The sequence below is a fragment of the Uranotaenia lowii genome, chromosome 1 (genome assembly GCF_029784155.1).
Source record: "Uranotaenia lowii strain MFRU-FL chromosome 1, ASM2978415v1, whole genome shotgun sequence".
In the NCBI taxonomy this organism is placed as follows: Eukaryota; Metazoa; Arthropoda; class Insecta; order Diptera; family Culicidae; genus Uranotaenia; species Uranotaenia lowii.
The window spans coordinates 183,487,973-183,509,661 of NC_073691.1; the positions used below are offsets into that span (position 1 = coordinate 183,487,973).

At 36.3% G+C, this 21,689-nt stretch overlaps 2 protein-coding genes across 3 annotated transcripts in view; one reads left to right on the forward strand and one right to left on the reverse strand.

The window, feature by feature from the left end:
- The window catches only part of LOC129739856 (lateral signaling target protein 2 homolog), a 224,989-nt gene that overhangs the window by 82,411 nt on the left and 120,889 nt on the right, over positions 1–21,689 (reverse strand). The gene's annotated exons all lie outside the window — the stretch shown is intronic.
- Positions 1,205–2,159, forward strand: LOC129739871 (uncharacterized). The gene is made up of 2 exons (XM_055731418.1): positions 1,205–1,418; positions 1,528–2,159. Exons 1-2 carry the CDS (start codon positions 1,347–1,349, stop codon positions 1,852–1,854), a joined length of 399 nt encoding a protein of 132 aa, XP_055587393.1. The 5' UTR covers positions 1,205–1,346; the 3' UTR covers positions 1,855–2,159.

The following is a 21,689-nucleotide window of genomic DNA, read 5'->3' on the forward strand; positions in this document are numbered from 1 at the left end:
GGGTTCGAATCTTATCATTGTTAGGTGACGATATGCTCTATCGTCTATGATCAAATCGTTCCAGAACGAATAGAAAAAAGCAAAAAAATGAATCGTTTCTTTACTTAACAACCCGTTCCCTGTATCGTTATTCGTGTCTAAGCGATTCCATTTGATGAAAAAACGATTAGCATAATCGTTCATTAATAATCCAAAACCATTAAGGGAATCTTTTGGGTGTCTTGGGAAGAAGATAATGGGGATCGTTATTGTATAATACTGCTTCATGCGGGAAGTTATTTATATTGCATTACATTTTACCAGACTTTGTTTTTTCGGTACGACTGATTTTTTAGGTTACACAAGAATAAAACGAAACAAAACTAACTGAAAACAAAAGGGAAATTTTTTTGGGGTGGCCAGTTCGAGCATCGAACTTTAATTTTGGTGTATTGACAACACCCCAAAATGAAGAAAGTCAGCTGAACTTAATTTTGGTGCCTTGGCAAAGTCAATTTTGGGTTGTTTCGATTCTGAGTGCAATAATATGTGACAGGCTGGTTAGGGATGCCAGCCAATTTTTTAAACAATCAGCACACATTTATGAAAAAAATACTTATCAGAATTTGAATCCACTCAAAAATAAGGATTATCAAATTAATTAGAAGATTATCTTACTCGAATTAAAGTAAAAATCATTACTCGATAAGTCTTTCCTAAAAGTAGTAGTACGCTTAGAATTAAGTGAAGGGAATCTCTTCAAGGAAACATAAAAGTTTCATTGAGATCCTGTATGTGTTTGTGTTCGTTTTATAAAAAAATGGACAGACGCGGCAAAATAATACTGTCGAAGTAAAACGCCTTTAATAAATATACATATAACAATCAGCATTAGAATTTATGTGGGAAAAATTGATCTAAGTTAAAAGTTTTTTCGATTCTTTTGATTTGTAGTGGTTTTTGATATTTCTCACGCAAACTTGCTTGCATGACGAGCATGAGGGTTTTTAAGGTTTATTTTCCAGATGGCTCAGAAAATATCAATAAGTACTTCAATCAAAGAGAACTATCTTAGAATATTATTGATTTAAGTTTTGTCGTAAAATTTTTCCAAATCCGTTTTTTTTCTAAAAATTAAAAAATCGGTAAACCTGGCACCCTTGACTGTTTTCCGCCCATCATTTGTTTTGTTAGCAGTCGAGGATTAACATCAGCAGTCCAGCAGTGAAAAACGAGAGGAAAAAGCCACGGCCACCGTCTTTGTGAAATGAAACGCCACCTTCCACCATTCAACGCAACAACGGCATCGGGAATCGGAAAGTGACTGAAAAAATTCAGCCCCAACTCTACCGTGTGCGGCAATAAAGATGTCCGGTAAAATTCCAGCATCGCGACCGCTGGGAAAGCTCCGGAATTCACTGGACGGTTGTTTGTTACAGGTAGGTCACAAAATTCATTATTCATGAAATATCTGTCCAAACTAAATGAGACATAAACGTTCAATGAAAAGTAAATATTGAGAACCTTTCGTTTTTCTTTTGCTTCCAGGTTGTTGCTGCAAGCTTTTTCCAGAGGGGAAGATCGATTGTGAGGTGCGCATCATCAGAACCGGACGAAACACACCAATCAAATACCCAGAATCCTCGGGGTCGTTATTGTGGTGAATACATGATGATAGATTGCCCTTTGAAAACAATTGCCGGGAAGGATATGTCATACCGGAATCCTGCTGTAAGAAAGGCTAATACTGTCCCATCTAAAGGTCGCGGTACACCTCAGGTGAAAATGAAAATGAAAAATATTATTTTATCAAAAACTCAAAAATGTGACACATATTGGCTTTGTAACAGGGAGGAATCGTTGGGGTATAGTTAAAAGATGAATTGTGAACTGGCCTCGGTGTTAAAAACCTCTTTAAAATGTTTTATTTTCGATTCTCCTGATTTTCACCGCGGAAATTTTCTCATGTTGGGGGAATCGAAATAAAAACATTTTTTAGAAGTTTTAAACTCTGAGACCGGTTCAAAATTCAGCTTTCAACTATTCCTTAACTATTCCACCATGTTACAAAGTCAATATGTGTCACATTTTTGAGTTTTTTATAAAATAAGATTTTTCATTTTCAACTGAGGTGTACCGCGACCTTAGCCTGGCAGCTAAGTGCATCAATCGCCAGATTCATCCGGATCTTTAACCAATGTAAGTCGACATCAATTCAATAAAGAAACTAAATTACAATTTCGATAAAAAATTATTTCGAAATCCGAAATCCCATTTAACATTTCATCCGCTTACGGTTCTAAAAAAAACGTATGCATAACATTGGAGAACGTTTCGTAGACATTTTCATAACTGTTACTGTAAATGTTCAGTTACGAGAGTACTTTTTAAAATACTTTAATAATAACAGTTTGATGCTCTTAATACGTTACCGTAAGCGATTTTTGGATTTTATCTTAGCTGTTTCTAGAACAGTCGCCCCATACAAATGTTTTTAAACAGTTTTAAACAGTAACATAACTTAACGCCATATTCAACAGACCGTCGTTTAGGAATTCAAGATAAGTGCAATGTTTTTTATGGTTTCAGATATCATTTTCTAAACGTTTTTTTACACTGTTTCTAGTCGCTTTATAACTACTACAGGAATAGTTATGTTACAATATTTTCGTATTCGGGAATCCACTAAATGCTTCGCAAATCTCCAAAATTTAACAAAACATAGTCGCTGGCGTTTTACCCCGCAAGGGCATTATGTACAGAAGTACCCTAAAAGCATACCGTAGCGAGTTCAGTATGATTTTTTAGCATTAAATCATAGTTTAGATTCTCCTCTATAGATGTGTCAGAAAATATTGTCTTATTCTTTTTTCTCTGCTTGGTGCCACCTTATTGAAAGTGTTTTAAAATTTAGATCAAAATGAAGAAAAACCTAAATTGTAAAATTATCACGAAACATGGACAATTTAAGGAAAAATTCATACTTGCCATGATTAATCACAGCATTTAAAACAAATTGGTAATATTTTGCAGGCTTAAAATGTTTCAGATTCTTCAAAACAAGGGTGGCGCGTATTAGCCACATGGGGCGTTATATGAACTTTTCCCCTATACGTTATTCTCGTGAACTATTTACTGCTATAAAAATTCTAGCCGATTTGGAAATCTAATCGAAGCTTTGATGCTTTGAGCTCCGATACTGAGTGAAAGGTAGAAGTTAGGATGTGACTTCTTAATCCATGGCGACCGTCATAGATTGTTCCGAAGTTTCGCCTGGTGTTGTTTCATAATAATATTCAAACGATGCAATAATTAAATGTTTTTGGATAATATCAAATTGATTACATAAGACCGATGTGACCTTGTCAATTTGGTTCCAAAGTTCACAGCATTGACTCGGATTCGAAGCTTTTTTTTTTTTGATAAGATTTGTGGGAGGGGGTTAGACCGAAACTAAATTCCAGCTCCATTTATCTATGTTCCTATCCACAAATAATGTTAGCAGACCTTCCCCAGTTCCGGAGAGAAGCAAGGAGAGATAGCAAGTGACAGTCAATCCTTCACTTCGAGAAGACCAATTGAAAACCAATTTCAATTCACAATTCAAGACCGGTTGTTTTATTGGATCTTCTTGGGATAGTACGGAAAATAGCATTCCATCACTTGGGGCGCCTCCCTGCCCTGGTCTGACTCTGGGACTGGATGCTGTGCCATCATCATCATCCGTCCATATCAGAGCTGCAAAGATACGATGAGTCCAGGCAGCGGAATGTTGGGCGTGCTGCTGTTCTCTTTCACGTTGGCGTCATCCTTTCGGCGTACGAACGACGGCACGGCTCGATGCTGAAGCCTGGCCATGACGCAAAACTCGATACTGGTTCTCTACAACATTGCATCGTCCGGAAGGCAGGGCAAAGGGTACCCGACCCCTTTCCTATTAACATAAATATTTCCAATTACCCTGGGCGATGACATCCGATGGAGCGATCCGGCACAAGCAGCTGGCAGCATGAAGGTGGCAGTCAATTGAGTTTCGATTCGTTCGACGAGTGCTTTCAATTTCCGGGGCATCTTCCGACTCCGGCGGCAAATGGGTTCGAATGTTTAGTGCCGTGGCACTTTTGAGGCGAGAAAAACATTCGATGGCACAAAAGTGTCAAGGGATGCTCTGAATTCACGCCCCCGCTCAACTGAGGACTTTCTCGGGGAATACTTTGTGTATGTATTAGATTGTAGATTTCTATGCAAATTCGATTCTGATAACAGCAATTCCGAAAAAAAAACTCAACAAACAATATCATTTGCCTGCTCTTTTCCCTTAAAAGTTTTACTTCTCCATTGAAAATTAAAGAATACCGATTCCGAACGAAAAAAAGGGAAACTGTAATTAGCAATCCAATTTCCGGTTTCCGGGATGACTTCTACGGGAGGTGTTTGTCCAATATCATCCAGCTCACATCACTTTTGGCACGTCCCGGAAGCAGAAAGAGACACTAGCTCAGACGAAAAAAAAAAGCTCAGTAAAACTAGCAGACGACGTGCGAAAAATTAAAAGCAAACAACCTTCAATTCTCGATCGGTCCGGATCGGACCAAACTTTGTTTCCGTATGTTCTGGCAAAAAAAAAAAAAAAACAGAACAAGACGAGGAGGACAAAGTGGATGCTCCCCAACACTTTGGTGCTGCGCCCACCCAGAATCGGCTGACCGGAACACGAACAAGACTAAGTTTTGTCATTTCAAATTTCCTGCTTCGCTAGTTTATTATGGACCGGCTGCCGACCGTGTGGATCTTTGAGCCAAGGACGTGCGGTGCGCGGGTGAACCACTTTCTAATGCCAAATCGTCGAGAGGATAACGAGAATCGGGCAGCGCTCTCGGGTTTTTGTTACGTTCTTTGCGGCAGCGAAGTTGGAAGTTGGAACATTAAAATAAGTGGATAGTGGTTAACTTTTCCTGCTAGATTCGCTTAGACAAATTGGTTTCGGTACCCGAAAAACCGGGTTGCGATAAAACGAAGGAATTTGTAATCAAAACAAGAAAAGTTCAAGAATTCTGTTTGAAAAATTTTAATCTTAGTTTATATTTTCTGACAAAATTGTCAAAATTTTTCAAAATTGTAAAAATTGTCAAAATTGTCAAAATTGACGAAATTGTCAAAATTGTCAAAATTGTCAAAATTGTCAAAATTGTCAAAATTGTCAAAATTGTCAAAATTGTCAAAATTGTCAAAATTGTCAAAATTGTCAAAATTGTCAAAATTGTCAAAATTGTCAAAATTGTCAAAATTGTCAAAATTGTCAAAATTGTCAAAATTGTCAAAATTGTCAAAATTGTCAAAATTGTCAAAATTGTCAAAATTGTCAAAATTGTCAAAATTGTCAAAATTGTCAAAATTGTCAAAATTGTCAAAATTGTCAAAATTGTCAAAATTGTCAAAATTGTCAAAATTGTCAAAATTGTCAAAATTGTCAAAATTGTCAAAATTGTCAAAATTGTCAAAATTGTCAAAATTGTCAAAATTGTCAAAATTGACGAAATTGTCAAAATTGTCAAAATTGTCAAAATTGTCAAAATTGTCAAAATTGTCAAAATTGTCAAAATTGTCAAAATTGTGCTGTGCCATCATCATCATCCGTCCATATCAGAGCTGCAAAGATACGATGAGTCCAGGCAGCGGAATGTTGGGCGTGCTGCTGTTCTCTTTCACGTTGGCGTCATCCTTTCGGCGTACGAACGACGGCACGGCTCGATGCTGAAGCCTGGCCATGACGCAAAACTCGATACTGGTTCTCTACAACATTGCATCGTCCGGAAGGCAGGGCAAAGGGTACCCGACCCCTTTCCTATTAACATAAATATTTCCAATTACCCTGGGCGATGACATCCGATGGAGCGATCCGGCACAAGCAGCTGGCAGCATGAAGGTGGCAGTCAATTGAGTTTCGATTCGTTCGACGAGTGCTTTCAATTTCCGGGGCATCTTCCGACTCCGGCGGCAAATGGGTTCGAATGTTTAGTGCCGTGGCACTTTTGAGGCGAGAAAAACATTCGATGGCACAAAAGTGTCAAGGGATGCTCTGAATTCACGCCCCCGCTCAACTGAGGACTTTCTCGGGGAATACTTTGTGTATGTATTAGATTGTAGATTTCTATGCAAATTCGATTCTGATAACAGCAATTCCGAAAAAAAAACTCAACAAACAATATCATTTGCCTGCTCTTTTCCCTTAAAAGTTTTACTTCTCCATTGAAAATTAAAGAATACCGATTCCGAACGAAAAAAAGGGAAACTGTAATTAGCAATCCAATTTCCGGTTTCCGGGATGACTTCTACGGGAGGTGTTTGTCCAATATCATCCAGCTCACATCACTTTTGGCACGTCCCGGAAGCAGAAAGAGACACTAGCTCAGACGAAAAAAAAAAGCTCAGTAAAACTAGCAGACGACGTGCGAAAAATTAAAAGCAAACAACCTTCAATTCTCGATCGGTCCGGATCGGACCAAACTTTGTTTCCGTATGTTCTGGCAAAAAAAAAAAAAAAACAGAACAAGACGAGGAGGACAAAGTGGATGCTCCCCAACACTTTGGTGCTGCGCCCACCCAGAATCGGCTGACCGGAACACGAACAAGACTAAGTTTTGTCATTTCAAATTTCCTGCTTCGCTAGTTTATTATGGACCGGCTGCCGACCGTGTGGATCTTTGAGCCAAGGACGTGCGGTGCGCGGGTGAACCACTTTCTAATGCCAAATCGTCGAGAGGATAACGAGAATCGGGCAGCGCTCTCGGGTTTTTGTTACGTTCTTTGCGGCAGCGAAGTTGGAAGTTGGAACATTAAAATAAGTGGATAGTGGTTAACTTTTCCTGCTAGATTCGCTTAGACAAATTGGTTTCGGTACCCGAAAAACCGGGTTGCGATAAAACGAAGGAATTTGTAATCAAAACAAGAAAAGTTCAAGAATTCTGTTTGAAAAATTTTAATCTTAGTTTATATTTTCTGACAAAATTGTCAAAATTTTTCAAAATTGTAAAAATTGTCAAAATTGTCAAAATTGACGAAATTGTCAAAATTGTCAAAATTGTCAAAATTGTCAAAATTGTCAAAATTGTCAAAATTGTCAAAATTGTCAAAATTGTCAAAATTGTCAAAATTGTCAAAATTGTCAAAATTGTCAAAATTGTCAAAATTGTCAAAATTGTCAAAATTGTCAAAATTGTCAAAATTGTCAAAATTGTCAAAATTGTCAAAATTGTCAAAATTGTCAAAATTGTCAAAATTGTCAAAATTGTCAAAATTGTCAAAATTGTCAAAATTGTCAAAATTGTCAAAATTGTCAAAATTGTCAAAATTGTCAAAATTGTCAAAATTGTCAAAATTGTCAAAATTGTCAAAATTGTCAAAATTGTCAAAATTGTCAAAATTGTCAAAATTGTCAAAATTGTCAAAATTGTCAAAATTGTCAAAATTGTCAAAATTGTCAAAATTGACGAAATTGTCAAAATTGTCAAAATTGTCAAAATTGTCAAAATTGTCAAAATTGTCAAAATTGTCAAAATTGTCAAAATTGTCAAAATTGTCAAAATTGTCAAAATTGTCAAAATTGTCAAAATAGTCAAAATTGTCAAAATTGTCAAAATTGTCAAAATTGTCAAAATTGTCAAAATTGTCAAAATTGTCAAAATTGTCAAAATTGTCAAAATTGTCAAAATTGTCAAAATTGTCAAAATTGTCAAAATTGTCAAAATTGTCAAAATTGTCAAAATTGTCAAAATTGTCAAAATTGTCAAAATTGTCAAAATTGTCAAAATTGTCAAAATTGTCAATATTGTCAAAATTGTCAAAATTGTCACAATTGTCAAAATTGTCACAATTGTCAAAATTGTCAAAATTATCAAAATTATCAAAATTGTCAAAATTGTCAAAATTGTCAAAATTGTCAAAATTGTCAAAATTGTCAAAATTGTCAAAATTGTCAAAATTGTCAAAATTGTCAAAATTGTCAAAATTGTCAAAATTGTCAAAATTGTCAAAATTGTCAAAATTGTCAAAATTGTCAAAATTGTCAAAATTGTCAAAATTGTCAAAATTGTCAAAATTGTCAAAATTGTCAAAATTGTCAAAATTGTCAAAATTGTCAAAATTGTCAAAATTGTCAAAATTGTCAAAATTGTCAAAATTGTCAAAATTGTCAAAATTGTCAAAATTGTCAAAATTGTCAAAATTGTCAAAATTGTCAAAATTGTCAAAATTGTCAAAATTGTCAAAATTGTCAAAATTGTCAAAATTGTCAAAATTGTCAAAATTGTCAAAATTGTCAAAATTGTCAAAATTGTCAAAATTGTCAAAATTGTCAAAATTGTCAAAATTGTCAAAATTGTCAAAATTGTCAAAATTGTCAAAATTGTCAAAATTGTCAAAATTGTCAAAATTGTCAAAATTGTCAAAATTGTCAAAATTGTCAAAATTGTCAAAATTGTCAAAATTGTCAAAATTGTCAAAATTGTCAAAATTGTCAAAATTGTCAAAATTGTCAAAATTGTCAAAATTGTCAAAATTGTCAAAATTGTCAAAATTGTCAAAATTGTCAAAATTGTCAAAATTGTCAAAATTGTCAAAATTGTCACAATTGTCAAAATTGTCAAAATTGTCAAAATTGTCAAAATTGTCAAAATTGTCAAAATTGTCAAAATTGTCAAAATTGTCAAAATTGTCAAAATTGTCAAAATTGTCAAAATTGTCAAAATTGTCAAAATTGTCAAAATTGTCAAAATTGTCAAAATTGTCAAAATTGTCAAAATTGTCAAAATTGTCAAAATTGTCAAAATTGTCAAAATTGTCAAAATTGTCAAAATTGTCAAAATTGTCAAAATTGTCAAAATTGTCAAAATTGTCAAAATTGTCAAAATTGTCAAAATTGTCAAAATTGTCAAAATTGTCAAAATTGTCAAAATTGTCAAAATTGTCAAAATTGTCAAAATTGTCAAAATTGTCAAAATTGTCAAAATTGTCAAAATTGTCAAAATTGTCAAAATTGTCAATATTGTCAAAATTGTCAAAATTGTCACAATTGTCAAAATTGTCACAATTGTCAAAATTGTCAAAATTATCAAAATTATCAAAATTGTCAAAATTGTCAAAATTGTCAAAATTGTCAAAATTGTCAAAATTGTCAAAATTGTCAAAATTGTCAAAATTGTCAAAATTGTCAAAATTGTCAAAATTGTCAAAATTGTCAAAATTGTCAAAATTGTCAAAATTGTCAAAATTGTCAAAATTGTCAAAATTGTCAAAATTGTCAAAATTGTCAAAATTGTCAAAATTGTCAAAATTGTCAAAATTGTCAAAATTGTCAAAATTGTCAAAATTGTCAAAATTGTCAAAATTGTCAAAATTGTCAAAATTGTCAAAATTGTCAAAATTGTCAAAATTGTCAAAATTGTCAAAACAGGTCAAAATTGTCAATATTGTCAAAATTGTCAAAATGTTTGAGTATCTTTAAGTTCTGCTTGCACCTGTAGTGAAATTTTTTTTATGCGAAAAAGATGAAAACAAGCCCAGAGACAAAGAGGGAGTAAAAAAACCTTCGAATCATTGTTTGGACTATGAACTTCTCTAATTGAACTTAATCGAGTTTGACAGCTTTACACCTTCGCCGAATCCATTTTAAATTATCCTTTCCAACAGTCTGAAAGTTAACAGTACTCGGATCATGGCTCGTTCGGTATTCTGTAACCTGCCATTCGCGTGTTGTCACTCGTTTGTTGGCTAAATCACTACTTCTGATTCTGCTGCTGTTACAATAAACACGTTGATGGCTATATTCCGTTTTATCAGACATCATTGAAGTGAACATGTGCTCGGTTGATTCGATTATATTGCGGAGTACATATAGCATCATGTTTTTCTCTCTGGAGCCACCCGAAAATTCACTGTATTCAATGAAGCACCAGCATTTTCAGGGGGAATTTCTTTCTCGGAACGATCAAGATATGGGAAAACTCTGTCTCTCTGAGCAACTAAATGGCGCCGCGTTCACGAAATGAATGGAAAATTTATTCGGCAGAAAAACAGTTTGGCACACGGCTGCAGTAGTAGCATCAGCAGCAGCAGCAGCAGCCTAACCAAAAAAAATACCACCGTAATGCTTGTTCCCGCTGTTGTTGTTGATGTTTTTTTCTTGTTTATCTCCCGATGTGCTGCTCTACTGCTGGCTGCTTACTCCGAATAATCTCGAGAAACATATTTCGCTTCCAAGATCCGGAGGATAATATTGAAGAAATTATCATACGTATGAATAGAGCTCATTCGCCCGATTTGCTTCGGTGGAAAAGTTCCTCCTGGCCCGGTTTGATACTTGGGAACCGAAACATGTGCCCTAGAATCCTCTCCGCTTTCAGCACCCTTTCACCCACCAGCCACGTGCTTATGGTGTATAGTAGCTCGGCGGATGATTCCATCGGTTGGATGAACAAACAACGGCTGTACGCATTTAAATTTTCATGTGTCTTTTGGCATTTTTGATGATTGCCCCAAATGGATGGGATTGATTCTGGAATGGGACTGGTGATACGATAGTGAAAAAAAAAATAACGGCACAGAATCCGAAACGCTGGGAATGTATATTTCTAAAGTTTGTATAATTTTTCTATCCTCCTCCGAATGAAGAAGGCAAAAATCTGGGCCTTGGCTATATTCAAAAACCCATTCATGGCAGAGTGCCGGCCTTTTCCGACTGGGAAAAATGGGGTTAACCATGCGTGGGACAATCTGCACCAAGCTCCAGTCCACCCTTACCCCAACTCGAATGGGAATCGAATGGGAAACGGAAAAAGGCCCCGGCTGCTGGAACCGGAAAACTCCTAAGTGAATACGAAATGGCTTTCGGATGATGTCTACGGCCCGGGCGGACAGTCAAATATGTATGCGGGGGACATGTTTTGCATATCTGCTGGCCCCTTAACAACACTTTTATGACTGTTGAAGTTTTGCGGATGCTGGCATGGTTCTCGAAACTATACAACTTAAGCCGGGGACAGACACGACGTGGAAGGGGAAAAAAAATAGTAGGTAGTACAGAATGATGAGGGTCCTTTTGAAAGCTTTATGACAGCATGGTGGTGGCTTTTGTTGCTCCATGGCTTTGGCAATGAATGGAACAAATTCTCGGTACCTTGGGTGGAGAGAGCCAGAGGCCATTCAGTACCGATTGGAAGGATGCAACAAACATTTGAATAAGAATGACCTACAATATATGCTGCATGAAGAAGATGCATTTCTGTAAAATTTTGTAAATTTTTTTTTCCTTTTTTTAAATTTCAAACTAAGCATTAAAATAACGAAACTGGATTAGTACAGCCGTTAAAGTCAAAGCCAATGATCGGTGGCAGCCGCTGCGAAATTACTCCATTAATCTGGTTTCGTGATGTCTAGGAATTTTTTACTCGTTAAAATGTTCTTTCTTCGTATCGTAAATAAAAAGAAAATGTGGCAAATTACGTCAACTTTCCAACCCATTTTTCAAATTTTTTCTACTGTGGCTGGATCAGTGGATGGTTTTTACACCTTTTTTTTAATTTTTTTTTGTTATGGCCATGATCTTTGAAAAATTCAAAAATTTACCCAAATATGCAACACATAGCTTCTAACTTAGCTTACTCGTGCACTTGGTGAAATTTTTCGCCGAACAACTTTGTCCAACACCGTAACTCCGTATCCTATTAGGCAAAAAGTTAGAGAATTGATAAATTAGCACAAAAACAATTATCAGGCTTGGATCCACAGAGAAAACAAAAATGATGCCAATTTATTAGTGCAAAATATTCAATTTTCCCAAACAAAACTCAAAGTTAAAATTTACAGATGTAAACGTTACTTAAAAATTCTGCAAAAAAAATGGATGAGTTTTGAGGTCAAAAGAGACTTTTTAGACCCCAGGATTGAGAAATTCAAAAATAATCTGTTACATTACAAACCTCATCTAAATGCGGATAACTTTCTTTTTTCTTAAGTCTATCCAGATTGTTTGTCACACACTTGTAGCACAGAGAACAGACGTACAAGCTAGCCCACGACCCTTTTTGATTTTTTGTAAGTTTATATATGATTACGCCTTTTCGAAAACTGGGCACTTTAAAGTTGATTTGTGACTTTTGAACGGTGCAATAGATGGTCCTGTTTGTAGTCGATTTCTACCGTATTTTTTTGGTGATAACATTTGAAATTTTACACACTTTCTTGACGACTTTTAGTTCGAGCTTGTACGTCTGTTCATATCTCATATTAGGGTCAAAATAATTAAAAAAAAATGTGGTTAAGAGGCGGCAAACAATCTTTTTAATTTTTGAAAAAAAATCTTAAGTTTTTTTAAAGAAAGATTGTAACTACATATACAAATACGCGACTAAATCAAGTACGAACCTGCTATCAAAACTTTCAAATCCCTTCAGCTTTTCACCAAGTCCAAGTGTAAGCTTGTCAGATTGTTCGGCTTTATCTGTACTCGCCCGGAAATTTGACACCAAATATGGGAAAGGTCCGATCCGGTCAGGTTGCCCGTATTTTGTTAAAAAAATTCTCGGATTTATTTACTTTATTTGCAAAATCTACAAAAATCTCAAAAAAAAGTTGTCATTATTTTTAATTTTTATGTTTTCAAAAAAAAAAAGTTTTGAATTTTTTTTACAATTTTAAACGAATTTTTAGAAGTCTATGACACTTCTGCTGATAGATTTGAATGGAAAGAAAAATGTTTCAAGGGTTTTGTTTTTTGATTTTTGTCGAAAATTATTGGGTTTTGTTCATATGTGGCCGGTTTTTAGGTTGAAAATTTTTAAATCAATTTCTTGAATTTTGCTAGGTTTTTTGAATAAAATAGTCCAGATTTTTTCCGGTCTCCGACGCGAGTCGTCTAAGTCAGTCAGCGAGTGCGACTGGGTGAGCGAGCCAAATGATACATCGCGTAGTTGCCCCGACTGGGAGCGTCCCTGCAGGCCTGCTTCCGAATATCGAAACGGTCTGCACATTTGGCGACCGTGACAGATTTCTCTGTTTAGGAAGTCGGCATTGGAGACTCCTAGTGAGAGAAGGAAAAAATCGAACCGAAACAGAAAAAATTTTTTTTTCATGATTCACGGTAATTTTTTTTAGTTAAACGATGTTAAAAATCAAGTACTACAAGTTCTTCAAGATAAAGCGTTTATGATATGGGTAATTTATATCCTCATCTTGTGAGAAAGTTGTTTTAGCTTACTGATCATTTGCATATGCGTTTTCGATTATTTATACAGGAATAAGATAAATTGTATGCGAATTAAAGTGGAATGGCCTTAATATCAAGCCAAATTTGGAATCAGTAGATTTAAAAAGAAGGAGGTTGAGATGAAAATGAATCAAAGCAGGCGAGTTGAGAGGAATGCCTGAGTATAGGGACGCGAATTTCAAGCGAGTTGAGAAGACAGCCTAAGTGTTTGGATTACAAATTAGTTGAGAGGGCAGCTTGAGATCGAAAGGTGCGTTGGGAGGACCACCTGAGCATATTATTGCGAATTTCTAGCGTGTTGAGAGGACAATTTGATATTAAAAGGCGAGTTATGAGGACAGCATAAGCGTTTTGATTACAATTTCCTGCAAGTTGAGAGGGCAGCTTGAGACTGGAAGGTGAGTTCAAAGGACCACCCGAGCACATTGACCAGAATTTCAAGCGAGTTGAGGTGAATGTTTGGTGAGATAAAAATATTCATGCGAGTTGAGAGAACAGCTTGACATAAATTTCACAAAACTCCTTAAAGCAAGTTGAAAATTAACAAAACCTTGTTTAGGAGGCAGATTGTCATAAATTATTTAAAAAAGACACCTTGAAGTAAATTGAGATGGCCGATTTAAAATGAAAACTCAAGGCAGTTGAAGATATTTTGAAACATGGTTTACAAATAAATTGAAAACAGGTGAGATGATAGTTTGTAATTTCAACTGAAGTGGACAGCTTGCGATTGTGTGCGTGTAGAAAGTATAAAAATTTTGATTCGAGCTGTAAATGAGATCAGAGCATACGTTGAGAGCGTGTTGTATTTCTTATTTATTTCTAAAGGACAGATGAAAAATTGCAAAAAAATAGTTCTGAGATTATAGCCTTGTGCCGAATACAAGTCAAGCTTGTGCAAGTTCCGCTTCGCGTCCTTGGCTGAACGGGAGACACGCGACCTATCTCACCGAATGTTGTTAGCTAACTGACGACCGCTCGCGGCACCACAGCTCAGCCGTCGTGTGTGTGCGTGTAGTAAGGGCGATGGAGAGAGATTATCAACACGGAAAGGCCTATCGACCGAGAGAGTGTCGCGCTAGCAATCATCGGCTACACATCTCCCCCCTACACAAAAATGCAAAAAAAAAAAACAGAAACAAAATGTTTAAGTGGCAAAAATTTTAAACTATGAATGTGTAAACATACGCATATTTGATTTCGTTTCCTCAAACTTTCATGAAACCATTTTCGTGAACACAACTTCCATCTCCTTTTGTGCTTATTTATGTGAATAATATTTCTTCTCAAGTGAGACATACCGCCATAAACTTATAACTTCTTTATTAAAGTGACTCTGGAATGACTACGTGTCCCAATTTACAAGAATTTTCTTTTACACTCTATATCACACATTAGAAACGTGTCAGTTTAATCCGCATTTTGTTATTTTGCCATTTGCTGTTTCAATCAAATCGTTTTTCCTTCAAACAGAATAGTCACATCTCTGTAAACAATTCCATCGTTTTTATTGACCTGAACTAATTTGAAGTCCTACGTATAAGGGACATCTACAAACTTGCGGTCAAAAAATGCAGCTTACTCAATCCTCGCCTCCTATTTCAACATCCTGTTAAAGACAACCATATACAGACAACCAGCACAGTCTATTTTTAAGTTGAACTTTCAGAATACACCAGTATTGATTTCCAATCCAATCAACCAAGTGTTTTGCTCAAACTCACTTTTGGTACTGACATCCTGCTCCAGATAAATGGTCACATTGTCTCAACGCAGTTCATTTCAAAAGTTAACCTTCAGAACACCCTTGAAGTGGTTCTCCCAATCCAAAAATTGTTCAGATGAAGACCTTCCGTCTCACCTTTTTCTTCTTGGACCTCCTGTTCGAACGATTGTTCAGATGAAGACCTTCCGTCTCACCTTTTTTTTGTTGGACCTCCCGTTCTAACAATTGTTCAGATGAAGACCTTCCGTCTCACCTTTTTCTTGTTGGACCTCCTGTTCCAACCATTGTTCAGATAAAGACCTTCCGTCTCACTTTTTTCCTGTTGGACCTCCCGTTCCAACAATTTTTCAGATGAAGACCTTCCGTCTCACCTTTTTCTTGTTGGACCTCCTGTTCCAACGATTGTTCAGATAAAGACATTCCGTCTCACCTTTGTCTGTTGGACCTCCCGTTCCAACGATTATTCAGATGAAGACCTTCCGTCTCACCTTTTTCTTGTTGGACCTCCCGTTCCAACGATCGTTCAGATGAAGACCTTCCGTCTCACCTTTTTCCTGTTGGACCTCCCGTTCCAACGATTATTCAGATGAAGACCTTCCGTCTCACCTTTTTCTTGTTGGACCTCCCGTTCCAACGATCGTTCAGATGAAGACCTTCCGTCTCACCTTTTTCCTGTTGGACCTCCCGTTCCAACGATTATTCAGATGAAGACCTTCCGTCTCACCTTTTTCTTGTTGGACCTCCCGTTCCAACGATCGTTCAGATGTAGACCTTCCGTCTCACCTTTGTCTGTTAGATCTGCCGTTCCAACGATTATTTAGATGAAGACCTTCCGTCTCACCTTTTTCCTGTTGGACCTCCCGTTCCAACAATTGTTCAGATGTAGACCTTCCGTCTCACCTTTTTCCCTTTTGCTATTAAGGAAAGTATTTATTTATTTCGTCATTTGCCTAGGCAATGTTTTCAGTGGAATTTCGTTTTCAAAATAAATTTTCCAGGTTGAAATTTTTAAACCTGCAATATAGGTTAGTTAAGCTTTTTTTTTATTGTGGATCTCTTGTATGTTTTTTATTGTATTTTAGCCTATTTTAATATTGTCATATTTTGTGTTTAATTTTCCTTTTTTTTATTATTAACTTCTATTTTTATTCATCTAAGTAGGTTTCACTCGATTTCTAATTTCAAGTTGAGCTACTGCTTCCATCGACTTGCTTAGACGAAGACTTAAAATCAAGCATCTCGTATTACTTGATCCCCCGACAAGACAAACAATAACAGATAATGTTGAGTAAACAAAACTGATTTAATTATGCTGAAAGAAGCTTACTGTGAATTTGGCTTATTTCGTCATAAGATCAACAACGTCTTTCGAACGAAAAATAAATTATATTTGTGCAGTATTCCGGGATCAGTAATTAATACTTCTATTCTACCAACAAAAATATGAAAATCTTTTTTTTTAAACATCAACTGCAACCATGGTATGGTTTTATAAACACTTCAGGAGAAGTGCTGACAAAAAACTCAACCAAAACAAGCCATGACATTTGGTCATACACAAATACATTTGTAGCGGGCTCGAGCAATGCGAGAAAAAAAGCCGACACCAGCATATGAAAATAAACCCAACGCGTGCTACCTCCTAGCGAAAAAGAAAGAACGGTATTTTCGTGACAAGTTCGATGTTATGGGTGTATGAACAATTCCCACGAACAATAGAGTATTTCCTGAGACAGATTGTGGTAGGGTTACTTTTTATTTTTGTTTTGAAAAAATGTCAACACCAACTGGTCGCCATTTTGATCTTTGATGATAAGCACTGTTCAATGCTTTCTTTTAAAAACTTTTTTTTTTTGATTAAAAGCATCAACATACCATCATGTCTTAACTTGTTATGAATTTACAATTAATTAAATGAAGAATTTATTTTCTCCTCACCAAGGTACGCTTGCAAAAACCACTACAATTGCACTGCCAATTTTATTTCGTTACTATCTGGTCATTGAACATGCGTAATGTTGTTGTTATGTTTACCCTACCACAATATGCCGAGAAAATGTAAACATGAGAAATCAGCTATTCGTCTGACAAAAGGGGAAATGCCTTATTGAGGGAAGAGACTGAAATGCCAAAGTAAACTTTACTGATTTTCATCCTTCATTCTATCTACCCCACTCCAGAGCTCTGGTTGAAAAAACGCTACCGAACACTTAGAACCTCACTTCAGGTGTCTATAATTCAATTTCCAGAACCTATCAATTGAAATAAACCGACCGCAGCATAATTTTCATTCTTGCGGGCTCGATAATAACTGCTGCAGTTTCGTTCAAATTAGCATCAATATTAATATCTACACTTACCAATGAATCCAGAATCCAGAAAGTCAAAATCCACAATCACACACATTATTTCACTTTTGAAGTCACTTAACACAATTTGACAAATGAAAAAAACATTTCAAGCTCCCGTTCAGCCAAATTGAAAACTCTACTGGCAGGATACGCCATTGTGCAAGTTCCGCTTCGCGTCCTTGGCTGAACGGGAGACACGCGACCTATCTCACCGAATGTTGTTAGCTAACTGACGACCGCTCGCGGCACCACAGCTCAGCCGTCGTGTGTGTGCGTGTAGTAAGGGCGATGGAGAGAGATTATCAACACGGAAAGGCCTATCGACCGAGAGAGTGTCGCGCTAGCAATCATCGGCTACACAAAGCTATTTGTTAGAATAGCTTGGGATTAGAATAAATCGCAAGATATGTCGAAAAATCACTTGAAATAATGTAATGATTTGTCTTACTCGTTAATTCGTTATATGAAGTAATATCGGGATTGAACCATGATTCGAGAAAATACTTAAGTAATTTTCATATTTCGAAATAAATTTGGCTACCATGGTTAAAATCCTCTATAAATAAATAAAAATAGTTAAGTATCCATAGAAAAGCTTAAAATTAGAAAGTGAGATCAGAATGTCTCTTGAAATAGCAACATAGTAATAAAAACTCTCAATTATTCGATGATACATATATTCTTTAAATGTCTGAAAAGTTTCTCTAATCTTGTTGCGGGAAAATTGACTGCCCAGAATGTATAATATGCTTAAGGTCAAAGATCATCGTTCTTTTTGAAAAACTATTTCTAAGGTATATTGCTTAAATTTAACCTTCATCTTGTTAGATATCAAATAAGCAATTTCAAATTGCTTTGCGCCTGTTTCTACAGGTTTTGTTCCAGATTTCACTGGAAATCATTCTCTTTTTGATAAACGCCCTAGAATAAAGTTTCCAGATTCCCCGGTTTTATCCGGGTGTGTCCGGATATTTAATACCAAACTTGGCAGCAGTCCGGCCCTGCCCGGTTGCTCGGATTTCATTGAAAAATGCCCAGATTTATTCTCTTTCTCTTTAAAATCTGTCAATAAGTTTTGATGTGAACATTTTTTTCTCTCTCGATTTTGGTTGAGTCATTTCTGGGTTTGGACAAAATTTTTCCGGATGGTGCATGGATTTTTGGTCGTCAATTTTGAAATGAAATGCTAGATTCTTCCAGGTTTTTATATAAAATTGCCCGGATTTGTGCTGAATACGTGCTGAAAAAATTCTCGCAACCTTACCCTAGAAGCAACATGTGATCTGATGTCCGTTCCGTAAGTGCGGTAACATTTTGAAAATCATCCGATCTTCCGCGCTACTCGATAGGAAACTGAACTTTCGAGATTTTGAATACACGAGGGACCGATACTTGAAGAAGATCCTATGCATTACACAACCGGTTGAAAATAATCGACTGAAAAACATGGGGGGGGGGCGTTTAGATGGAAGAATTTTCCTTAAAAATCGACAGATTATTCGACCGAATAGTCGAAAATGTTAATATTCCCGTGCAGATTGAATAGAACCGAATGATATTTAATGATCCAATATTGCTTAGTTGAACTTATGGAAAATTGACTGAATTCGAGTGACGTAATTTTTTAAAACGCTTTTTTAAATAAATTTTTACTCAGAAAATTTTTAACGCTTACTAAGAAATAAATCTCAAGCGTATAACCTTTGCCCGGTCGACACTATCCATCATCTAAAGTGTCACAATCCACTCGAAGGGTTCGCCAAATGAGACAACCTAGGGACCCGGGCCGGAAAAACCACACCACCATTCCTGAGATGGGCTCCGGGGAACCGGTTGACAGCCAGATGGACCCGACCGGTTGACCATCTCCGGGTGAATGGGGTGGCGTTTATTAAATTATTTCTCCTCGGTGACTTCATCCTAATGACTTATGCGAGCGGAGATGCCGGTCCGGAAAAGTGCTGGGGACCAGTAACGGACCGTGAATGTTGTGCCGGATTGTGTGTTCTGTTGGCTCCAGATAGCAAAGTTGCTTCGAAGAGAAAATGTTGCCTGGCAGGAAACGGCAGCTTCCGCCATAATTGCCAGTTAAAAGCTACAGATGTCGGTGCTTTTAGGCACCTTTGCTGGCATCTTCCCTAACGGTCTCACTGGCTGGCGTTGATGCTTCCCGGGAAAATGTCAATAACGGTTAACAAATGCCTTCACAAGATGCGGTGGAACAAAATAAGCGAGACTACGCGTTGAGTGACTCTTCCCGGAAATAAGTATAAGAAGCTTGTTCAACCCCTACCCCTCAATAGGCTAAATAGGGGTAGTCATTAGAAGCATCTCACGCCTACACACCGAGCGTGTGCCCGACTTACTCGTAAGTACTCCAGGGGGAACCTTTCCATTTCCTCTGGATGAACTCCAACCATTGGCCAGGTTGTATTCCGAACTCATGGAATCGAATTGCGCTCTCGGCTGGAAAAGATTTAATCTTTTGATCTGATTTTCCTTTTCCACTGCAGCTGCTGAGCATCTAATGGTAGGTCGACTCAGGTTGAAATGGACTCTTAATATGATATAAATCATTTCCCTGTTCCGATGGCCATTGCTTCATTCTATTTAGAGGTCTTACCGAAAACATTTAAATGGAATTTGCTCCTTTTGAATACTAGGTATTTTTGAAGAGCTGCCGGTTAACTGTTGTCGATCCCGGCTTCCTACAGAGCCATGAGTTGAAAGCGTTCGATTCATACTTTGAACATTATTAGTTATAGGGAATAAAATAGAATAGGATAAAATAAGTGAACGTGAATGACAAATGTGTATGTCGGAAGTAGTAAATGAAAAGAATGTTGTATTCTTACTCTACTGGAACAATAAACAAACAAACAAACAATCAGAATTCAGAATCGGAATTCAGAATCAGAATTCAGAATCAGAATTCAGAATCAGAATTCAGAATCAGAATTCAGAATCAGAATTCAGAATCAGAATTCAGAATCAGAATTCAGAATCAGAATTCAGAATCAGAATTCAGAATCAGAATTCAGAATCAGAATTCAGAATCAGAATTCAGAATCAGAATTCAGAATCAGAATCCAGAATCAGAATTCAGAATCAGAATTCAGAATCACAAATAAGAATCAGAATCCAGAATCAGAATTCAGAATCAGAATTCAGAATCAGAATTCAGAATCAGAATTCAGAATCAGAATTCAGAATCAGAATTCAGAATCAGAATTCAGAATCAGAATTCAGAATCAGAATTCAGAATCAGAATTCAGAATCAGAATTCAGAATCAGAATTCAGAATCAGAATTCAGAATCAGAATTCAGAATCAGAATTCAGAATCAGAATTCAGAATCAGAATTCAGAATCAGAATTCAGAATCAGAATTCAGAATCAGAATTCAGAATCAGAATTCAGAATCAGAATTCAGAATCAGAATTCAGAATCAGAATTCAGAATCAGAATTCAGAATCAGAATTCAGAATCAGAATTCAGAATCAGAATTCTGAATCAGAATTCAGAATCAGAATTCAGAATCAGAATTCAGAATCAGAATTCAGAATCAGAATTCAGAATCAGAATTCAGAATCAGAATTCAGAATCAGAATTCAGAATCAGAATTCAGAATCAGAATCAGAATTCAGAATCAGAATTCAGAATCAGAATTCAGAATCAGAATTTACAATCAGAATTCAGAATCAGAATTCAGAATCAGAATTCAGAATCAGAATTCAGAATCAGAATTCAGAATCAGAATTCAGAATCAGAATTCAGAATCAGAATTCAGAATCAGAATTCAGAATCAGAATTCAGAATCAGAATTCAGAATCAGAATTCAGAATCAGAATTCAGAATCAGAATTCAGAATCAGAATTCAGAATCAGAATTCAGAATCAGAATTCAGAATCAGAATTCAGAATCAGAAATCAGAATCAGAATTCAGAATCAGAATTCAGAATCAGAATTCAGAATCAGAATTCAGAATCAGAATTCAAAATCAGAATTCAGAATCAGAATTCAGAATCAGAATTCAGAATCAGAATTCAGAATCAGAATTCAAAATCAGAATTCAGAATCAGAATTCAGAAATTCAGAAGAATTTCAAATAGATTGACCCAAAGATAAATCAAATAATGTACCGCAAAGCGTTTAATCGATTATATTTCCGTTGGTGCAAAACGCTAATTGGATTCAATTTGTAATTTGCCCATCGACTTACCGGGAACCTATTTCTGCGGCACTTGTCTGTTCCCCACTGATGATGTTGGTGGTACCAATCGATGACGATTCTGATGATGCTGCCGCCGATGAGAATGAAGCAAACGGAATGGTTGTAATGACTGGGTGCAAGCAATGGGTAAAATGCACCGT